Source organism: Abramis brama, assembly GCF_963993115.1.
Source record: "Abramis brama genome assembly, chromosome: 23".
NCBI classification, from domain to species: Eukaryota; Metazoa; Chordata; class Actinopteri; order Cypriniformes; family Leuciscidae; genus Abramis; species Abramis brama.
In genome coordinates, this window is record NC_139985.1 from 5292693 (window position 1) to 5316688 (window position 23996).

The window sequence follows — 23996 nt, forward strand, 5'->3', positions numbered from 1 at the left end:
ATTCAGTAAGTAAAAAACAAAAGGACAAATGACTGAAAAAGAAATTCACCTGCTCTATTTTTTTGCCCCCCATAGAGCTACTCTGGTCAATGATAAACACCACATTTTTGGGAATGCTCTGAATATTTGTAGGAGCAAAGTAGTGGACAAAGTAGCCATTTGATGCCTGAAAAAGAGGATAGGGGACAAGTGGGAGTGACACTTACCAGTATGTGAGTTTTCTTACTAAAAATGAATGTTTCAGGTCGTTATGTTACTACTGTAAATTGCTGTCAGTGTGAACACTTTCCGGTTGTCATCATGAACGTCTCTTGAACACGTGATTTAATATTTAAATGCCTAAGTATAAACATACCTTCAGATCTCCACATTGTTTTAGTCTCTCAACATCATACATAATGATCAGGCTGCCATTCAGACCATTTTTACTAGAGTCATCACACTTTGTTTGCTGGTCACGAGTGGGGTAGAACTTCACCCATGCCTAAGATTGCAAAACAACAGAAGTTTTCACATTTTATTTAATCATTTTAACATTTTCAAGCAAGAAGGTGCGTTTTTTATCATTTATTTTCTTTTCCATTTTTATTTCTTACATCTTTGTCTGCTCTTGTGACAGCATTGGTCAGCCCTTTAGTGTTCAGACCACCCTTGACCTCCATGAAGGAAATTCTTTGATTCTCTTGGATGTGTACATCAATCTAACCAAAATAAAACTTTACATTTCAATTTCTTTTTCATTATGATGAATAAAAATCCCTTCATTTACAAATCTTCATTATAACAATCTTGATTTGTTTCTTCTCCTACCTTGAAGTCCGCCACCGGCCGCATTGGTTGGGCACTGATGAGTAGCTCATATTTGCCAAGGCGACGCTTTAGCAGTTCTTCGTAAGTCAACTCAAAAGTCACTTTACTAAAAGCAGCCACCGTCACTGAAGTTTTAAAGTCTTCAAAAATCCTTCCAACTGCACTGAAATAGAAATAGACAGTGTTGGGCAAACTACTTGGAAAATGTAGTGAGCTAAGCTAGCAGTTACTCTACATTAAATTAAATTACTCTACACCAATACTACGGCAAATGTAGAAAGAAAGAAAGAAAGAAAACATCTAGTTGAACATCAGATTAAGTGATGGTGTTTGATACCAGCCAATCAGAAAGATTATAGAGATGCACCGATTACAATTTTCTAGTCCGATTCCGATTTGTCATTGAGTTTGACCTGCCGATACAGATTTTAGCTGATTCCGATTACATTATTTTAACCACTTTACAGCACACTCAAATATTTATTTTATATATATTAAAAAAAACACGTTTAAATGGGTACGTACATTTGCTATAAATATTTTTGAGTCTTTCTGATTTCTGACATAGCCTACTCCAGTTCTTGTTAAAACACACTATACATGCAAATTATGTGCATTTTAGGTACTTTTAGTGTGAAGTCATATTTATTTTGTCCATCAAAAGTGTGCTTTCACTATAATTGAGCGTGGTGAATGAAAAATAGACTCGGCGCCGAAACCCTCCGCTTCACTAGCCTACTGCTCGCGCGACACTCCAGCTTGACCCTCACACGATGCTCCTTCTCGCGGTGTGAATGCCCTTGTATGAGGTGTGATTTGTGCTCTTTTTGGCGATCGCTAAGCAAACTGAGAGGTGAATTAATGTGTATACGCTCGCCAGTCGTCTTGCCAAAATCCCATAGCAGGGGTTTTCAAATTGGGTGAATGTGAGCCTCCCTTTCAAATTTGTTGAATGTGAGCCAGCCGAGCCCCCCTTTCCCCAAAATCCCGTCCGCCTGCACGCCTCTGCAGTGAATGCCATCTTTTGTGTGTTCCAGGCAATGATGAGTTTCAATAACAACTGATAAAATGTAAATGTTATTTTATTTCCACAACTTTCTTAAAAGTGCATTCATAAACGAATCTTTGCAACAGCAAATAATTTCCAACTTCATGCAGGCCTTAATGAGGCTACTTTAAAAATCACTGAACATATAGGCCTAACCACAAGTCAGTGCACACTTTTTGCATTTCTCTCAGTTACTCAGAGACTATTTGGACTAGACTAACCAAATTTGTATATATTAAACTTGCATCTGTCTGCTAATTACCCATACCATTTAAATATGATTATACATGATATATCGTTCACAGTATTTATTTGAATGGAAGAAGCGAAATGTTGCAACTGACCCCGGCCCAGGGGACAGTTGCAACACAACCCAGGGACGGTTGCAACATGTTAAAAATACCTTAAATTTCATTAATTAACTTAAGCTTTTTGTCTCAATGAGCATAGAATTCTGAAAATATTGTTCTGAAAAACTGTTTTAGGCCTACTATAATATTATAGTATTATTTATTTCAATAATATTATTGTAGCCTATTATTTATTTACTTAGTCATATTTATCAAATAACAGTTATTGAGTTTTGTTAGTTTATGTGTAGAACATAGGCCTACATAGATTCAGTGTGCAGGTGTTACAGATGCTATTCAATCTCTCCATATTTCAGTGTCAGACAAGAAGAATTGAACAATTTGCAATGCAACAAACTTTTATTAAACATGCAATTTATAACTTGTTGCAACCGTCCCCGACCCTATCAGCCATGACAGAACATCATACGCCTGCTAAACACACTGACTTTGACACATGCTAACCATGTCACTTAGAAGTCAACAAAACAATAATTCAAACTAAGTAAGTTTTGATTAATTCATACAAAATGTCAGGACAGTATGACAAAAATATATCTCATGAAAAATTTTACTTTCATACATCCAAAACAAGTTTTGTTCAATAAATGCAGCAGCATATTTTGAATATGTCTACTGTCTTCTTGGTGGGGGGAGGGTCATCACTCTAGCTTGTTTCTGAATGGAGAAAAATTACATGTTGCAACTATCCCCATGTTGCAACTGTCCCCGGTCTCCCCTACTTATCCAGGCGTTTATCCACACGCACGACATCATACGTCATTGGTCACGGCAAGGCACTCGACGATTGACACGATGATTGCTTAGTTTGCAAAGTAAATGCACAAATCACACATCATAGCCTACACTTGAACATACACGCCGAAAACAATTCGCTCTGCTCGCGGTCTGAAACGGCCGTAATTCACAAGGTTTACTACATGTGATGCTGATGTTGCGCGATGTTAATCATGCGGCGCCCGAGTTGAGATGTGCTTCAGAAAATATAGCTTCAGCTTGTGTGGACGCTACTGCACTACTTGATCAACAAAAGAGATTCGCTACTGAAAAGCTATTTGATTCAGAAAACAGCGACGCTACCACCACGCTATTGAGAAATGTAGTTTAGCTAGTAAAGTCACTAGGCCTACTTGTAGCGACGCTACTGCCCAACACTGAAATAGAATATTTAATAATCCTAAAATAAATACATTTTATTGATCTAAATTGAATCTTATTTAATGCTAAAGAAATTAATGAAATAATTTATATTTTCCATATGCATTTGGCAGATGCTCTTATCCAAAGTAACTTACATTGCAATGAAGGTAGGTCTATGTTGTTTTAATCAGTCCATGCATTCCTTGGGAATCATGACCTTGACATTGCTAGTGCCATGCTCTACCATTTGAGCTACAGCAATAATTTTCTTTTTAAAATACCAAGTACCTGTTCAGTCCAGCACTTTTTCCTCGAGATGCTGCTCCACTGTACTCCCTCTGAGCTTCCTCTTTATCCATCACAACTCCATCATATGTCTTCCCCTCTATGGTGCTAATGCGAAAAGGACAGTAATCAGCAATGAAAATCAGGAACTTAGACAAAAGGTAATAACTAAGATAAATGCACTAAATTTTTAATGGTTTAATTTACATTAGGTAAGTCTGGCTATTCATTTGTGAATGTGTTAGAGAAAGTTTTACTATAGCTTGAATATTGTGTATTTACTTACATTCTAAACCGGCTGATGAATGCATTCTTGGGTATCTTGACCTCAAAATTGACTTCTTGAGACTCTTTCAACAGGTTTTTCACACGGCTTGTGATGACCGTGGTAGCATAGCGGCTGGTGATCGTAGAGCTAATGTGGAAGCTGTAAATATCTATTTTCTGTATTAAAGTGAACAAGTATCAGTGCTCTTGTGCCAGGTTTATTGGACAGATTGATAAGTTTGTTAATACAGCAAAAACACTCTCTTTAACTAAATAAAAAAGGGGTATTGGCATTAGCCATCCTTAGAAGGGTCATTCCAGGGATTCGGTAATATTTAATAGTCCCCCAGACTTTTTAAAGTGTTGGTTCTCCAAAATGAAATATTAAAAGCTATTCACAATACTTTGCTACGTCCATTATAATTAATAATAAAAAAATAAAAAAAATTATCATAAAATATCTTATTTCTATTGCACATGTCCCTGAGGTACTTCACTGAATTTTTACTTAGAAAATATTTAATAAAATGTGCAGCTGTCACGCCAACTATTCTCTGCCCATAAAATGACATCATTCAGGTCTTTTTAACAGTGTTGCATAAGATAGTAAGTAGTATCATACTTTTTAAGATTTTTGAGGCCCAGTATAGTCAAGGGATATGGAAGGCATTTTCTGCCAAATTTAAATAAATAAATTAAATGATTAAAATTAAAACCAGATTAACGATTTCATTACAGAAAACAGTACGCAAAATATGTGACAAAATTGAGAATGAAATTAAATGATTTCATTTTCACAGCATTATCCCTGTCAAATTGAAAAATAAAATGCAATTGGTGATTTCACATTTCATTTTCACTACAGTCTCGAGGCAAGACTGCCAATACTAAAATGAAAAGCCAAACGTGAAAAATAAACTACAAATACAGTTTTTACAATGCTCTTTAGTAATGCTCACGCAATAATAGTGACACAATTCAAATACAAATGTAAATTTTCGTTTTCATTTTAATTCCTCTTTTATTTCACAGTTTTCATTTTCGTTTTCATTTTCAAAGACAACCTGCATGCAAATTCTATGTTAATGAGTGGGTGTGGCTTATTCTAGTAACAGCGCTGAGACACGCCTTCTGTAAGCGAAGTCGTCGACGTCCCGTGTGCATGAGTTGAATGTGTGAAACGAAATTATTTTAATGTGATTATATTGTAATCCAGACGACGAGATATGGCGAAATCTGTTAGTGAGCTTTTGTGGGAAGCTGCCGCAGCATTAGAACATGGAAACAACCAGCCTGACCATGTTAGTTATGATGCCTAATACATGAATGAACCTCATTGTCGATTATGGTCTGGTCTAGTAGGATTATGGTCTATCATCCTAGATGTTCGGATGGCGATTTATTAACCCCTCATTTACCCCTCATTTACACCAGTGTAAATGAGGGGTAAATGAGGGGTTAATAAATCGCCATCCAAATCGAATGCACAATCACTGAGGTGTAATATACATTTATTTTTTACAGACGTCCAAATGAGAAACAAATACCGTCTGAATAGAGCTCAAGGGTGTACTTATTTAGTTTTGTTCCATTTTTTGCATACCTCTCTCTCAATTAACTATTTTGAGAATAACAGCTTGTAAAGTCAAGAAAACTGAGAAATAATGAAGGCTATTTCCCCCAAATGCACTTTGTAACCTGTTGTTTTACCTTGTTTGTAGCAGCCAAGTTGACACAAGTAAACAGAAGGCCGAACAAAGTTAGTCTCAGTGCAGCTTTGTCCATGGTGAACTGAGAAGAAATGCAAAAAGAACTCCAAACAGAAAACTGTATAAGCCACTATTGGTTATCATTGGCAGGGCACAGACACTGCCCCTTTAACCCTTTAACTGTCACCCTCCCGTATACGGGGCACTTAAAGGGATACTTCACCTCTGGAAAGATGAATGTGTATTTAAAATAGGTCATTTATGTAGAAGAAATGTGAAGAAATTTTTTAATTTGGAGCTTTCTAGACTGAGAAAATATGGCGGGCCGGAAGGTTCAAAAATAGGACTAATGATTTGTAGTGGGAAGTCACTTTACTATAGCCACTAGCTACTGACTTTCCCACTGATAGGCCAGCGGTGGATCTGTATACGTACCCTCCTCACACAGCGAGCGACTCACTTTCCTCACACAGCGGGCGACTCACTTTCCTCACACAGCGGGCGATTCACCTCACACAGCGAGCGACTCACTTTCCTCACACAGCGAGCGACTCACTCTCCTCACACAGCGAGCGACTCACTTATGCCAAATAAGCCCCCCCGACCCCAAATACTAATCTGCCCATGTTAATATAGTGAAATGTAGCATTTTACACACAGTATTGCTGGTGTAGGTGTGTCTAACCCATTTTAGGAACCATTTGTGTATTTAGAGAGAAGAAATAGGGGGGTATAATCCAGGCAGATGGGTTGAGACGGCCCTGCCCAAATTGTACCCCCCGACCCCAAATACTAAATCTGCCCATGTTAATAGAGTGAAATGTAGCATTTTACACACAGTATTACTGGTGTAGGTGTGTCTAACCCATTTTAGGAACCATTTGTGTATTTAGAGAGAAGAAATAGGGGGGTATAATCCAGGCAGATGGGTTGAAACGGGCCTGCCCAAATAAGACCCCCCCCCCCCCCCATACTAAATCTGCCCATGTTAATATAGTGAAATGTAGCATTTTACACACAGTATTGCTGGTGTAGGTGTGTCGAACCCATTTTAGGAACCATTTGTGTATTTAGAGAGAAGAAATAGGGGGGTATAATCCAGGCAGATGGGTTGAGACGGGCCTGCCCAAATTGTACCCCCCGACCCCAAATACTAAATCTGCCCATGTTAATATAGTGAAATGTAGCATTTTACACACAGTATTGCTGGTGTAGGTGTGTTTAACCCATTTTAGGAACCATTTGTGTATTTAGAGTGAAGAAATAGGGGGGGTATAATCCAGGCAGGTGGGTAAAAACGGGCCTGCCCAAATAAGACCCCCCCCCCCCCCCCCCCCATACTAAATCTGCCCATGTTAGTATAGTGAAATATAGCATTTTGCACACAGTATTGGTGGTGTAGGTGTGTCAGACCCATTTTAGGAACCATTTGAGTATTTAGAGAGAAGAAATCGGGGGGTATAATCCAGGCAGGTGGGTTGAAACGGGCCTGCCCAAATAAGACCCCCCCCCCCCCATACTAAATCTGCCCATGTTAGTATAGTGAAATATAGCATTTTGCACACAGTATTGGTGGTGTAGGTGTGTCAGACCCATTTTAGGAACCATTTGAGTATTTAGAGAGAAGAAATCGGGGGGTATAATCCAGGCAGGTGGGTTTAAACGGGCCTGACCAAATAATACCCCCTAAATCTAACGCAACATGATCATTTTCAGAACACCTAGGCACAGGAACAGTGTTTTCCCACCGGCCATTTCCGTTTTGAACAGTTAAATGCCTCCCAAGGCATATGCCTGTAAGTGCAATACTCTGTTTAGAGCAATATCTTTCTAAACTCAGTTGACATTTATATGATTTATAATACTGTTATTATTTATAATACATATAATATAATATATATAACATGTAATAATATAAATACATTATTTATAATGTTCATTATGACTAAAACTAATTGTGTCTTTATAATTTTATATTTTATTCTAATCTAATCATTGTAGTACTGTGTTTCTTGTTGTATTTGTATATGTGCACTGGAAGCTTCAGTACCAAGAAAATCGCCTTGTGTGTGCAAGCACACTTGGCAATAAAGCTAATTCTGATTCATGCAATATTTTTTATTATTATTTTAGTTCATAAATTTATTGGAATATTATACACATTTCGGTTTAAGTGGCATTACCCATTATTGGGTTCTACTTTGGAACATAAAGTTATATTACTGTGATATGTGCTAATATTAATTTCCACTAACATTGCAAGAAAGACAGTCTACTTCATGTACAGTTTTAACAGATGTGAGATCTAAGAAAATATGTTGTACATTTTAACATCATTACAAGAGTAGGCCTATGTGTACACGTTTTATTATAACAAAAGAAGGTTCGTATTGATAAACTGAATTTATTTTGTAAGGCATAACACTTTATTGCAAAAATCAGCTAATACACAGGCCTACTGGGTTTGCATCTAAGCAGAAAAGAAAAAAGAAGAAGAAGAAAAAAAATGGAAAAAGACGCCATCGACGCGTTATCAAAAGAGATTTGCAACGGACATACCAGTCTCGTTTACGATTATAGGGTTGAAAAGTAATTAAATACGTTTCTGAGCTAGCACTGCCATCTACAGGAAAATGCATAGATTTTGGAGTTGGAATCAGTGAAGCATTTGACCGGACTTTTTGTGTTTCAACTGCCATCTACTGGAAACACAGCGGTACTGTCCGCGTGCACGCGACAGGGGGTAGTCTCGTGCCGGGGGGTCGGAATTAGGCACAACACCGGATCAGGGCCAGCTCATTTTGTTGACAGTACACAAACACACTCGCTCGCTCTACATATCTAGAATTTCATGAATCTTCTCATTTACATGATCTTATATCTTATGCCACTGATATTTTTTCTGTTTTTAACACAAAATGCTTAGGCAATAAAAAGTTGAATTACTGTACTTTTTTACACTAAAATACCACCTGATAATCTATTGTTAGCACTAACTCACAGCCACTACTTCACAGTAAACATGCATTCAAAGAAAAAATATTTGGACAGTAAATTTGACATATTCAAGGGCTTTACTTTTGATCCATTTTTTATTTATTAAGCATATTAAAACAAATTCACAAAAGAAACAATGCAAAACAGTGCCACTGTGCATCTTTTCTTTTTATTTTGATCATTTTTGCACAAGTACTCAAAGTTTATATAAAACACTTAAGTCTCTACTTGCCGTTAACGGGATAGTTCACACAAAAATGTAAATTCTGTCATTAATTACTCACTTTCATGTCATTCCAAACCAGTAAGACTTTTATTCATCTTCTGAACACAAATTAATTGAGATCTTTTTAATGAAATCTGAGATTTCTTTCCCTCCATTGACAGCTACGCAACTTAAACAGTAAAGATTTTTAGCTGAAAATGTGGTCCTTGATGATTCATATAATGCAAGTCAATTGTTACAGTCGGTTTGAGTCAAAAAAACATATTACAGGCAAAACAAAATTAATACCTGTGGCTCCTGACGATTCATTGAGGTCGTATGAAGCAAAACAATTGGTCTGTCAAAGAAACTGAACATTATACATTATTACCTGTAATCCACAGCCTCTGCAAACAGTCCTGTGTCACGGCGGTCTTGTTTTGCATGTAGCTAATTTGTTTGTTTTTTTACCATTGTTTAATGTTAAATCTTCTACTTTTCTTTCATTTTGTGGTAAAACTATTCTTATTTTTTCATCATTTATCAGGAGCTCACCGAAACAAGAGATGGCTTCCCAGCCAAAAGAATTAGTTAGTTTTCAGGCCATCGCAGTTAATGTCAACATTGAAAGGTCAGTATGTTCAAGCTTTTTGTCCTTCTTTTGCTCAAACACAATGTTGTCGATGTGTCCTAGAAGTTCCTCAACATGTGCTGACAAGGCTGGATGAAAGCTCTTAGGTTTTGTCATTTTCCCAGTCTTTATTTGCCACCATTTGTTCCACATGGGTTTCAGTGAGCCTTTCACAATTCCTTGAAACAACTCCTGAAAAAAATATTTAGTATAGCAAACAATATCTAGCCATTTTACATTTTGTAAAGTCTTATATGTACCAGAATTTCAGTATCACTGACAAGAGAACAAATTCCTTTTTTTCCCACCTCCTCGACTGTCCTATATTTTAAAAATCATCGATCTACTTGAATTATTAAACTTTTAAATTGATTTATATGAATGAGGACAAACATTTTACACATACCTTTTATACTTCATATGCTGAACAGCATATGCTGCCATTGATGATGCGTGATATCTTCTCAGATGCCACAGATCTTCTCCCTGTATCACTTCGTTTTTTCATAGAGGTCCATTTGTCCCTCACCTCCATTTCTGCCATCTAATGCAATAAACATATTACATAAACAATAAAAGATGTTAAAGTAATGTAGATAAAAATTAAATAAAATAAATAAATTTATTTAACTTACTGTACAAACCAAAACCCCACAGCCTCCACTGTTCTGGGTACTCAACAGTCCATTTTCCCAAGTCCCAAGTATTTTCAGAAATTGACTTGTAGTTGCCAGTGGGGTCGTAAACTCGAAAACGATTCAGCAAACCATCCAAGACCTTTACAAAATAAACAGAAATCGCTTTAACCAGAGTAACAACTGTTGAGTAAAAATTTATTTTTTTATCCACACATACCCACAAAATGAAGTGGTTTCCCTTTTCAGGGCTCTGTGCACCAACAATTCTTGGAATAAGGACCGTGTCACTTTGTCTAGACGTTGTTTAATGTTAAATCTTCTACTTTTCTTTCATTTTGTGGTAAAATTATTCTTATTTTTTCATCATTTATCAGGAACTTACCTCCTTTAGAAACACCACCTCCTTTAGAAAGACCGGGACCACTGGCAGCCCTGCGGCAAAGGTGGAGGAACATAAAGGTAAAACAAGGGAGTTCAGCACTCATACCATGCACTCATTTATTTTAAATGTGTTTTATAATAGATATTAAGGCTTTAGAGATGATTGGAAGTTTTGTTCTTCATGCAGCTGTAATGTACCCTGGAAATCCAGAGTTCTTTTTTTTTTTTTTTTTTTTATTATACATAAGGTGAACACACACTGTAAAAAAAAATTTGCCAGTTCAACAAAAAAAATCTTAGTACCAATTTCCTTTGGCTTTTTCTTGTTTACTCAACTTTTGTAAATAACAGTTGTACTGACTGAAATTAAGTTGTAAGTCATACAAAAAATATTTAATTGGGTTAACTTAAGATTGTTAGTTTTCTGGAGAGATGCAACTATTTTTTAACAAACCTTTTTAAGTTGTGTCAATTCAACATTTTTTGTCTGTAGAACTCAATGTCCGAAGTTGAGTAAACAAAAAAATCCTATTGGAAATTGGTACCAAGTAATAATATGTTACCACTGGAAACTACAATCATTTTGCTGAAGTCAGAAACTGAAAACTGAGTCAATGTTAACAAAACATTTATTCATAAGCATGTTGAAGACAAATACAAATGTCATTTAAATCAGCTGTCATCATGGCAATAATATTTTTTTCAAAGGAATATTTTACCCTAAAATCACATTTATTTACTTTTTTCAGTCTCAAACTTATAGGACTTAATTTCTAATGTGCAAGACACATGCAGCTTTAATTTGTATTTTAAGAAGTAAAACAGTTTTGGGAGAAACAGTAAACAAACTACAAATTCTTTGTTCTAGAGAAGAATGGAAGTCACAAAAAGACTATGCACTAAATTAGAGTACAAACTGGAATAAATAAATGCTCAATCTTACAATTATGGATTGCAGCTACTTGAACAATATTTTTTTGATAGACGGGACTATTGCTGAGCACTTTAGGTCAAGACCAATAAACAATTATTAATTTAGTCAAAAGTGTATTTTAATAATTTAGGATAGTTCACATTGAGGGCATAAATCAAGCCAAATAGGAGAGTAACCTGTGGCAAAGTTCTTGCACATTATCCAGCCTAATCTGATCATATAGTACTACAAAGAGGCACCTTATATTTGGGTTTGAGTGGACAGTGACAACACCATCTTCAACAATAGTTAAGATCCTCTCTTCTCCCCTTGTGAATGTCTTCTGGCTCTGTGTCCTGCAGTAGAAAATAAATCAGCATAAAATTAGGGTCAATTTTATTTTATTTTTTATTAAGTTAGACCACAGAGTGACCATAAACATGTGCTCATGTACTTCACTTGAAAAGTGTTTTTAAGTTTGTTCAAATTCAGCCATAGAACTAAAACTGATTAACGGAATACATCTCCCAATTTCCTGCACCTGTGCTGTTAGATGCCATGATATCAGTATTATGGGAAAGTTTACCCAAAGATGAAAATTAGCCCATGATGATTTACTCACCCTCAAGTCTGCCACTATATCACTGCCATTATAAAGTTTGGAAGAGTTATATATATATATATATATATATATATATATATATATATATATATATATATATATATATATATAACTCCTAATGTATTCGTCTGAAAGAAGAATTTAATATACACATAGGATGACTTCAGGGTGAGTAAATCATTGGCTAATTTTCATATTGGGGTGAACTATTACTTTAACGTGGTTATGTGTGGCACAACGCCGTCCACGGCCATTCTGATTGTTGTATAATATCAAGAAAATGCAATTACCTGCCTCCTTGTTTATTATAAATGCCTTTATTGTTACACATATTTAGCCAATGTATTGGATATAATGCATTGCATTCAATGTTGTTATTTATTTTGTTTGTAAAAGATGGGTTATATTGTTTTGGCATAGATGTACAGTAATTGGTTATGTGACTGTGCCAACCCATGTTAAGAGGAGCAGAAAAGTGCGATTATGTGTGTGCGCTAGACTCCTAGAGTTGTAAATGAACTCAGCCATCTTAGTTGAGTTTACTGGAGTTCAAGGACATGAAGAGCTGGACCGCTTGCACCTGCCTGGAGAAGGATCTGGGAAACTTTGGAGGAGTGTCAACCAAATGCCTGTTGTAAACAAGGAGTATAAAAGACTGATGAACTGACTGCCTCTTGGGATACTGATACGCCAGAGCCCCCGACGCCTAGAAGCCCAGAGCTGGGGACAAGAAACCCCAAGCAGAAGATAAGAAGCCCAGAGCTTACTACACCTTTGATTCAAAACGTGATTATTGTATTGTATACTTAAACGATGAAGTTGTATTCGCCTTTATATTTTTGTTTATTATAAAAAGAAAAGTAACCAATTAAAAGAAATTTAATTGATTACAAAATCTGTCTACTGAGATTTATGATGCTGGAAGACTTTTAATGAGAACATAACCACAGAGGAGTCTTCTGACCAAATTGTAAGTACCTTTTGAATGCTTACGGTTTAGGTCAGATTTGACTTTCTTTACCTTACCTGAGAATAATAAATAAATAGGTAAAAGGTGTTAAGAGTAAAGTACACACCGTAAAACAAACCCCATAACACTTTCCTGAGATGTTGTCTTCATATGTTGGTTAATGAAATACAATTTCAAAAGTAGTCTGATTTAAATTATAATTACAATTTATTATCATATTTCCTACATTTGATCACTAAATTAATGTCAGACATTTTTAAAGACCAAAGAGAAGTTATTTTCATGGTGAAACCTCCAAACATTTGGTCTCTCTGAAAAGTCCTGAATGTGCTCTTTACAGGACATGTGACATGTATGATGTCAAAGAAATTCACTAAAATATAATGTCCACTACAGTGGACAAAAGTCTATTCCTGGGTCCCAGGAGGATTATTGTTATTATTAATTATAGTAGCTAGCCTATATTATAGTATTATATTAATTAGATAAGATTATTTGGATTGCTTTGGATTTTTTGATCCTCTTCAACAACAGTAAGTAGTATGTCTTTGTTGTGTGAATGTTCACATTAGTGATTAGTACTGTGAATCATTGTTAATGGATTTTCTTTTTCTTTGTACCTTTAGGTGACCTTTGGCATCTGCTGGATAGCACGGTTGATCACAATAGGAGGAGCTCAGTACAACAGCAGATGCTACTGTAGAAGTGGACCGATATTTATCAGAAGTGAATCTCACAAGATCTGAGGATCCACTAGTATATTGGGCTCAACATAAGCACCAGTATCCTCATTTATATCAGCTAGCACTGGTGTTTTTATGTTCCCCTGCATCCTCTGTTCCATGCGAAAGGATTTTTTCCAAGGCTGGAGAGGTTTTGTCCAAGAAGAGAAATCGTCTAAACCCCAACACACTTGAAAAAAATTCTGTTCCTTAATAAAAATAATTTGTAATCCTTTCTTCACCCATCCTCTATATCCCCAGTCGCATAAGCACAACACTGCACTAAAACTAGTAACAGTTCAATGCACTAAACAACCCACAAACAATTCTTAACCTTTCCCACCCCACACAAAAGCCACTGTTGCCTTGGCTTGCTTAGTTGGGGACATTTAATATTCAACGATATTATTGATCTGCCTAATTAGGGTGGACAATGATGCAATTTTCTTCTAGAAACAAACTTTGTTGTATTTTTTTCATTTTATCAATGTGAAGCTGCTTTGATACAATCTGTATTGTAAAAAGCGCTATATAAATAAAGGTGACTTGACTTGACTTGACTTTTCTGTTGCAGTTTACTTTACCCACCACAAGCACTGCACTCAACACAGTCTCACTTTTGTTGTTCATACTGTCACTATCCAAACAATTTATGAATAATTAATGAACTGTGTGTGACAGTTGTCTTTGCACAAGTAAATTCAGACTGAGAAAGATACATATTTTATTTGATACCCAGGCAATGGACAAATGTCTGCTCAGGTCTTTTTATTAATGCAAATGAAAGATTTCATTAATTCGGGGCACTGGTTCAGAATAAATTAATTTGTCTGCTATGTCTTTGCACAGTAGCTAGGTGTCACTAGTGAGCAATGTTGAATGAAGCTTCGAGTAATGAACCTTTGGCTGAAGCAATGGGCTGCGAGGTCTCAGTGGTTCAGGAAGCCTCATTTTGCCATCACTACTTATTTGTGCATATTAAAGATATTGGAGTAATATTTACCAAGAAAGAAGATCGTATAACACAGTAAATCCGATCAATGCACGAACAACCACATGGAGCTCTCCTGAACAGTGAAAATGGCTTCTCTGGTCGCGCGCACGCATCCAGCACAAGTATATCCTTTGTTGTTCCATGTTCAGTTTAAAGAGTAACATTTCTCTAATTTCTGTTAATGCAAGGGGTTTAAGAGACATGACAAAAAGGAAAAGTATTTTTTTATTTTGTAAAGGGAAGAAGTCAAATATAATTTTTTTGCAGGAAACCCATTCTAAGGTTGATGATGTTATATTTTGGTCTAAACAATGGGGAGATGAAGTTTACTTTAGCCACGGTACTTCAAGGTCAGCAGGTGTCGCCATCCTCCTAAATAATTTCAAAGGTCATATTGTGTCCTGCTGTTAATTTCCTACACGGCATTTGATTGGCTTCGAATTAAAAAAAAATTCCACTCTTTCCAATTGACCTTTCGCCGGCCCCTCCCCCAAAACGGCCATTGTCCAATCACACATCATAGCAACCGTTACTATGTGAGCAGGTCCGACAAACATTCTCCAAGCAAGATGAAGCGGTGCGCCCACAGCGTTTGTAAATATGTGGAATAAGGGCTGCCTCCGACAAAAAAAACAAAACATTTTCTAGTCGACTATAGTTTCATTTAAGCCATTTGTGGACAAATCGCCCCTTTATATTAATTGAATTACTTAAATAGGCTATATAGCCTACAGGATAATGATAGTTTACGTAATATAGCTGCACTCAAGCGCACGACCGCATGCATAAAGTTTGCCACAAAGAACCGGTAAAAGTAATTTGGGGTCAGTAAGATTTTTTTAAGAAATTAAGAAAAGTAATAGGCAAGGATGCATTCAATTGATCAAAAGTGACAGTATAACGTTAGACATTTATAACGTTAGAAAAGCTTTCCATTTCAGAAAACTCTGAAACTTTCTATTCAAAGAATCCTGAAAAAAAAAACTTTTTAGTCAAATGTCCCGTCACATATCGCAACTCGCTCGCCATCTCCTCCTCTGGAGTCAGAAGCATCTGAGGTCGCTTCAAGCCATTCACATCTCAGGCGAGCTCAATCGTGCAGCCGACGAGCTATCATGACAGCCCACACTACCGGGAGAATGAAGACGCCCCCCTAATACTAAAACTTCTCAGTTCTCACCTGGAGGTCTGGGTTCCTCTCCTCCCTCTTTGGGTTTGTCGGCAACTTCTACTTCATCTTCCTGTGGCTTCGTGACGACCATAGAGGTGAGGGACGTGACAAACTGGTATTTCAGGGACAGTTTGAGAGCTTCTTTCTTTTCATCCTTTTTCTCCTGTCCTTTAAGAAGCACTCTGTGACAGAAAGATGTCCTCAATGTCCAACAAAAAAAAAACAGAATGTCATATCACTCAATAAACTTACTGCCTTTCCAGAATTTGCTTCACTGTAAGGTAGGCCCACAGTCTCGGCATGAAATCCTCATCCTCAGGTGGGACATCACTGGGGTCTTTTGCCGTAACAGTTTCATGATACGTCACATTACTGCCTTTCTGCTCAGAAATAAAAATACTAGTGAACATTTTCATCAGGAATGCAGTCATTACCACTTTCATCAATAACTTTCTCGGAAAACAAAGTGACCATTATTCCAAACTCTTAAACAATTGATCATCAATTATCCAAATATCCAATATAATGACCTCGGTTGAGACTGTCGATAAAAAACAGCCCACTCAATCCCTACCAATTTGATATATTGTAAAGCACCATGATGATCTTACTGATACTGCAATGACTTCAGTGATGAAACTCCACACTGTTGTCTGTGATTTGTCCCGATACCACAATCTCAGAGCCGTTGAAGTACAGGCTAAAGCTGGTCTTGGTAAGGTTTGTCCCTCCTGTGTATTTAAGTTGAATATCAGTGAGGAGAGGGACGGCAACTTCGTCATAGAAGCCCTACAGTACAAACCGAAATAAAGGGTTTAAATGCATTGAAACACAGAACAGAAAAGCACTGAGGATGAATTCACAGCTGATTCTCTGTCGTTCACCTGCAGCTGTAGATCAGCGTCCGAATCTTCATAAATCCTGCGAGCAACTCCACCATTTTCCAGTGACATCTTTGTCAGGAAGTCAAAGTTAACATCATATCCAAAACCAAGACAATAGAGGGGAAAATCTAGACCAATTGCCTCTTTCACATTGGCCATTATCCTCTCTTTATTAGTTTCACCTGTTAGAGAGGAAAAATAAGTCAGACTACCAACAATACATGCTTGAAAATCATGACATTTTTTGAGTGATCACAAAGCAATGAATGTAATGGCCAATTTCATATTTCTTATTCTTTTCTCTTACTGAAAAAGACAATAACTAAACTGATCACTGGTCCTACATGTATTTTAATTAGATCTAAAACCTTTTATTAACACATCTTTAATTACACTGAGTGAACTGTTAGGATAAAACATATTAGCTTGTGTTTGTCAGTGAATCTGTGCCTGAAGTGGGATCTCCATCAGTCAGCAGTATCAGGATGGAGGCGGTTCCTTCTCGTGGATGTCGATTGATCATGTCCACTCCTGCTAGAACTGCAGCGTTAATGTCTGTGGCTAAAGGAAGAACAAACATAGTTGTGTCACATTGAGGTACAACTTTCTAACTCCCCATTTAGAGTAAAGGAACTCACCTCCTCTATCACTGATCTCCTTCACAAAAGATTTTGCAGTCTCCAGGTTTCCCTTGGTAGCTTTCAGGAGTTCATTCTTCCATGTTTTAATTTCACTGTCGAAGGTGATCAATCCAAAGTGGTCATCCTCATCAAGATCACTTAAAATCTTTAGCAGTGCCAAACGAGTCTAAAGAAACACACTTTCTTTAAGTTATTCTCCACAATGATTTCAATAAATAAATCCTTGTTATTTTAACATAAATGCACAATGCTGCAAGATCCTTCAAAAATGTCCTTCAAGGGTTTTGCCATAAAAATGCATTGCTTGTTATTTCCTTTTAATTGATTTGGCTGAACTTAACGTTGACATTTACCTGATGTATTTTTCTGCCGCTCATAGAACCGCTCCGGTCAATGATAAAAAACACATTTTTGGGAATACGTGGAACATCAGAGGGTGCAAAGTAGTGGACAAAATAGCCATTTGATACCTGAGAGAAAACAAAAGTACATTCTGAATATGTAGTACACTCAAATTTATTTTAATGTCGTAAAGTGTGTTATTGAAAAATGTACCATGACTTCTCCTTGATGATTTGGTCTCTCGACATCATATGTTATAAGCAGGTCACCATTCAGTCCATTTTCTCCACAGCTTTTACACTTGGTCTGTTGATCTCGAGTGGGGTAGAAGGTCACCCATGCCTGAAATGATCAGTTTGGTCATCTGGTAACTTTGCTTGAAGTGTAGTATCATAATGAGAACATTTAAGCTGAGTGTTTTACCCCTCATTTTAAGCTCTTTTACTTCTTTGTCTGCTCTGGTGGTTTTGATGGCATTGGCCAGATCATCGGAGCTCAAATCTCCTTTCACCTCCAAGAAGGAAATTCCTGGTTTCTCTTGTATGTGAACATCCATCTAAAGTGAGTAAAAGAAATATGATCTTTATATCCAGCTTAATTGATGATCTATTTCCCTCTTTGTTTCTTCTCATACCTTGAAGTCCGCCACCGGCTGCATTGGTTGGGCATTGATGAGTAGCTCATATTTGCCAAGGCGACGCTTTAGCAGTTCTTCGTAAGTCAACTCAAAAGTCACTTTACTAAAAGCAGCCACCGTCACTGAAGTTTTAAAGTCTTCTAAAGTCCTTCCAACAGATCTGAAATACAAATTAATTCCAGCATATTAGTAAACATGCTATAAAAACACATTTCATGGATCTATTTATTTTGAATGTCCAGTACTTGATCAGTCCAGCACTTTCTCCTCGAGATACTGCTCGACTGTACTGTTGCTGAGCTTCCTGCTTTTCCTTCACAACTCCATCATATATCTTCCCCTCTGTGGTCCTATGGAGAAAATGACAAAGACATCCTCTTAATATGTGTATTTCAGACTTGTTGCATAAAATTATTTATAAATCTTTATTTTGTTGCTGTTTAGCTGCATTAGCAGACATGACCTGAGAACATATGGCTTCTTTACCACTCTATCTCTACTTATATAACACAACTCATGTTTCCCTACATTCTGAATTTGCTGATGAAGGCATTCTTGGGTATCTTGACCTCAAACTGGATCTCTTGAGATTCATTCACTGTGTTCGCCACACGGCTTGTGATGACGGTTGTGGCGTAGCGACTGGTGACCGTGGAGTTAATGTAGAAGCTGTATATATCCACATTTTGTTTCTGTTGAGACATCAAACCGTACAGTCATATTAAATTACATGTTCATATGACAGAGGGTTTTTGGATGGTGCATTTACTCCTATTTGCGTGGGATTGTTCAAATATTTACTGCTCGAAAATGGCATGGAGAAAAGGCCTTTGGACTAAAAAACAAATACATTTTGATGACTACATCGGTTTACACTGAGAAATCAATAGTTCTATTTACTCAATTAAAATAATACACTGCTGTTCAAAAGTCAGTACGAATTTTAACAATTTTTGAAATAAGTATTTTATGCTCACCAAGGCTGCATTTATTTGATCTAAAATACATTAAAATCAGTAATTTTGTGATTTTTTTTTATATTTGAAATAGGTTTTCTATCATATTACATTTTAAAATGAAATTTATTCCTGTGATCAAAGCTGAAATTTCAGCATCATTACTCCAGTCTTCATTGTCACATGATCCTTCAGAAATCATTCTAATATGCAGATTTTCTGCTTAAGAAATATTTGTTATTAGTGTTAAAAACTAAATTATTTTTGTGGAAAACATGCTAAAAATGTTAAAGGATTTTTTGATGATAAAGTTTAAAACAGCCGTTTTTATTTAAAATAGAAATATTTTGTAGCATTATAAATCTCAAGAATGTCTTTTGATCATTTTAATTATAAGTTTTAATTTCTTTAAAAAACTTACTGACCTCAAACTTTTGAACATTGTATATTCAACATGTTTGAAGTAAATCTAATTTGTCTGGACCTTCATCTCAAATACAAATAATTAATCTCTTTTTTAGAATTTTAACTCGCATCATTTTCATCTTAAACTGAGCGTTAACCCTCACCTTCTTTACAGGTTGTGAACTGGCTGAGATGAGAAAGACGCCCAAGAGAATCAGTCCGAGAGCTGCTCGATCCATCATGACCTGCTCAGAAAACAGACCTCGAAACACACACTGCCTTTAAACTCCTGTCCACATCATGCGATTGGCTATTATTGACAGGATTCAGGAACCACCCCCTTTATTTGTAATCAGTCTCTTGAACCCCTCAAAAGTCAATATTGAGACATGCTTTTAAGAAAATAGATTATCTAATTTGTAAATAATTTACACTCTGTATTTTGCTTCTTTGTTTTTATTTTATTATCAGACATAACCTTAAAAAATACATATTTTAGGCCGACAGAAATAATGACAATCAATACTTAGAAAGGCACCAATACGTACAGTTTCTGGTGTGCAATTTTAACTGCTATTTCATCGCATGGTTTGCCAGCTGAAGCACAATTGCATATGTGTGGGCAAAGAAAATCATATTGATAAACATTCAAAGACATAGCGCAACAAATAGCGAAATAGTGTAAAGTGGTGAGTAATTCCAGCACCCTAAAGCAGAGGGAAATGATGGTAAAGATGGTAATTACATAGCTTTTTATTCAACCATTTCCATATTGAGGTCAGCATGATAAAACATAATATAAATTCTTAAGTACATTTTGCTGAACTCTACAACTGAGTGACAGTGAAGTCAGAGAGCTCCCGCTGCGCAACAACCTGGAATGGTACGAGCCAACATCCAACAACAGGAGCAGAAGGAAGTCTGTAGTCCTTCACCATCACCCTGAAATTAACAAGATACACTTAAAATTTTAATATGTTAAAATTTAAATACACTTAAAACTTAAAATGTTTTTTGATTACCAAGATGTCATCACTTCGTTGTCCTTTAACTTTAAAGTTGGTGTTTCTGATCCTGGGATCTCCTCATATTTAATATCAGCTTCTCCTTTAAATATTATCCACAGACATTTTATTATTTCCTTGTGTTGGTTTAATAACCACCATATCATCATTTACAGACCATCTTTGCTATAAGTAGAGATTAAGTGTCGATTCATAACGTATAAGGACACTCTTACCTAAAATTCCTGTCCAACTGACATCTTTTGGCTGCTGCCAAATGGCAGGCCACAGAAAAACTTCATCTTTTTTATGAAGAAGAATGACAAAGCGCATGTTTCCCATGGTAACGTCCATTTCATTACTTCGTAGAATCAGAGACACGCTGTTGACAGAGTAAAGAATGATTACTATAATGTTAACGATAATGGTAAAGTTTTAATAATCATTCTAATTCTATGAGAATAGGGAAGTCCACAAATATAATGATTCCGACACAGAGGAATGATAAAATTGCAATCAATTTCAGAGCGTTTTATTCCAAGATGATGTACAATATAAACATTGCCAGCTAATCAGAATCTAACCTGCTTTAAAGACCTCGAGCATTTATGCTGCCTTCACGTGCTATCCGAATTATTGTAAATACGAGTTTCTTAGTCGGAAGTTGGACATGAACGACCTCTCAAATCATCTACTGGAAAACGATAATATAATTTTATGCTGCCTTCACATGCTTTCGGAATTATTGTAAATACGAGTTTCTTATTTTAAAATTGGACATGAAAGTTCGGGTTACCCAAGGACCCGAGTTGGGCGTGCCATAAACTTTAAACATGGTGGAGGGGAGAACGATTGCTGCTGTGACTGGTATTCTTTACCCACTGGTTTTCTTTTATTCTTTCCACAACAGCTACATCACCTTGTATTGTCATTAAAGTAGGGCATTTTAACATACAGTATATGAATAATCATTTAAAGCGTACTGTACTGTATATTTTATACACGCAAGCTGACTATAGCACAGTATATGCTTATATAGTTGTCAATGAATGGGATGCTAAATATCAGTTTGGGTTGATGGAAGATTGGGAAGATTTTCCCAATAAATAGGCAAGAATAAACCTGGTTTCCTCCATGATTCATGTTCTTCCCGACAACATAGCACATGAATGCGACGAGCTCGTATAATCACAACTTCAGAAGTGGGAACTAGGAAATTTCTGATAGCACGTGAAGGCAGCATTATTAATATTCGAGTTCCCAAGCTGGACGGCAGGGGGGGCAATAGGGGACAGTGCCCCCCCAGATGAAATAATGTGCCCACCTAATCATATGGTCATCGACAAACTTACTATTGAGAGCAAATAACCTTAATTCTTTGGATTTGGCCATTCACGTATTCCATAATGAACCGTCTTCAGCAACATTTAGTTCACAGGTTTATGTGTATTTGGGGTGTTGTCCGGGGGGAGGGCTCCGAGCTCGGAATTTGGCCCGAACCCAGAGAACTCCCCTGTGGTACACTGTCAGAAATAGGGGTACAGTAAGAGTCCATTTCTGTCCCACAAGGTACAATCTACACTAACGTACCCCACAGGGCTAACTGTTGGACCTCAAGGTACATACAGTATACAGTACCAAGGGTCAAAAAGCATTAAAAGGTACATACATATATGTACCGTTTCTTTTAAAGGTTTAGGTACAATATTGTACCCTTGAGGGTACAGCCCCAGTGACAAGCCATTGTACCCCTAAAGGTACAATTATGTACTTTATTTTCTAAAAGTGTAGGAATAGTTAGAACTAAAAGTGTGGAGAAGGGGTGGTGGAGGGATGCTGATAAACTGTCTTATCGTATTATTAAACCTCAAACTGAATGCTCTCCACTCGTGTTAATTATGTTTATTATCTGAACGTGCTCCTCCCGAAATTTGTTAATAAAACATCATTAAAAACGGCAGATGACAAAACTGCAGCGTGCTTATACAGAGTGTTCCAGTGCATTGGTGTTGAAGCTAATATAGCAATCATTATAGTTATTGTTCTTGGTGTGACTGGGCTTAACTGATGAATGCATTCTACTTCAATATCCCAAAAAACTGTGTTAAAAGGAGCTATAAATAAATATTTTGTAACAACATTGTTAAATTCTAAAAAAAAAAAAAAAAAAAAAACATTTTAACACAATATACGTTTTTTTATAGTGAAAAAATATATAAAATATTCTTGAAGATTTATTCAACACAGTTTAAGCATATTACTGTTCATTCTCATGGTGGGTATAGTCTTGATCCCATGAAAACTTCACAGTGTCCTGTCCATCAAAGTAGGTAATCTCACTAGTGCTGAGCAGCAGACGGTGATTAGTTTTGTAATGAACTGCAATCTGACTAAAGCCTTTCCCAGACTCAAGTTGGCCATTCATAGAAAACTCTGAAGAATATAGAAAAACATCACAGTGAGATTGTGCTTAAATAGAGATGAAAAATGAAAAGCAATGGAATAATAATGTTCATTTAACTAAACTGTACTAGATCATGTTGGACATCTGACCTGATATGTCGTTTTGTAGGAGTCTGACTTTCTGAGGAGGAACATCATAACAAAGTGGCTTAGCATTACCAGAAGATTTCAAAATCCTAATGCTCTTCACTGAAGTACCAAAAGAGAAAGAAGAAATGAAAATAACGAAATATGATGTCAGATGAAAAGTATATGCACTATACAAGATAAAAAAAAATAATAAAAAAATAAAATAAATAAGACCTATGTACATGGAGGAGAGGATGCCCCAGGTTTTCCTGTCAAAATGCGAGTAAAAATTTGCCATGGAAATTTCAATGATCATGAAAGGAAATAAGGAAATATGATCATGAAAAAAAGAAGAAAAAAATATCACACTATATGCATACAAAATAGCAAAATATAAACATTTTCTAAACATCTTTTTCCAACATTATTCTCAAGATAAAAAAAATAGCCTGGAACCTAAAAATGGACTTGTATACTAAATAGAAATATTTAATATGAAAAACATTGTTTTGGTTAGTTATAGAGTCTTGTTTTCATTTTCGTATTAACATGTCATGGGTCCTCTACATATCATAAAATATTAATGAATAAAATAGTTTTACTCAAGTAAAAGTACCACAATTTAATGAATTGTTTAATTAATTAATTTAATTAATTAATTTAATTACTCAAGTACTGTAATCAAAATATTTGTTATTAGTTACTTTCCTAATGGTAATAA

The 23996-nt window shown here is 36.2% G+C and overlaps 1 protein-coding gene and 1 pseudogene across 2 annotated transcripts in view; both read right to left on the reverse strand.

Moving 5' to 3' along the window:
- LOC311074584 (uncharacterized protein) overlaps nucleotides 1-20051 on the reverse strand; it is a 54089-nt gene extending 34038 nt beyond the window's left edge. Inside the window, 22 exon segments of the mRNA XM_084101290.1 lie at nucleotides 50-166; nucleotides 356-484; nucleotides 597-701; nucleotides 811-973; nucleotides 3658-3762; nucleotides 3941-4098; nucleotides 5632-5712; nucleotides 10484-10533; nucleotides 15884-16056; nucleotides 16127-16254; nucleotides 16486-16513; nucleotides 16515-16663; nucleotides 16759-16940; nucleotides 17209-17319; nucleotides 17397-17565; nucleotides 17753-17869; nucleotides 17955-18083; nucleotides 18187-18297; nucleotides 18376-18538; nucleotides 18624-18728; nucleotides 18907-19070; nucleotides 19904-20051. Of these exon segments, the coding sequence (XP_083957416.1) occupies nucleotides 50-166; nucleotides 356-484; nucleotides 597-701; nucleotides 811-973; nucleotides 3658-3762; nucleotides 3941-4098; nucleotides 5632-5712; nucleotides 10484-10533; nucleotides 15884-16056; nucleotides 16127-16254; nucleotides 16486-16513; nucleotides 16515-16663; nucleotides 16759-16940; nucleotides 17209-17319; nucleotides 17397-17565; nucleotides 17753-17869; nucleotides 17955-18083; nucleotides 18187-18297; nucleotides 18376-18538; nucleotides 18624-18728; nucleotides 18907-19070; nucleotides 19904-19981 (2715 nt within the window). The 5' untranslated portion in view covers nucleotides 19982-20051.
- A 128-nt stretch (nucleotides 20052-20179) lies between these two features.
- LOC311074444 (inter-alpha-trypsin inhibitor heavy chain H3-like) overlaps nucleotides 20180-23996 on the reverse strand; it is a 42518-nt pseudogene continuing 38701 nt past the window's right edge. The window contains exons 13-18 of the transcript XR_014609548.1: nucleotides 23518-23544; nucleotides 23297-23395; nucleotides 23005-23176; nucleotides 20980-21125; nucleotides 20762-20846; nucleotides 20180-20681 (exon numbers count right to left, since the gene is read on the reverse strand). The product of XR_014609548.1 is annotated as an inter-alpha-trypsin inhibitor heavy chain H3-like (transcript). The remainder of the gene's footprint in view (nucleotides 20682-20761; nucleotides 20847-20979; nucleotides 21126-23004; nucleotides 23177-23296; nucleotides 23396-23517; nucleotides 23545-23996) is intronic.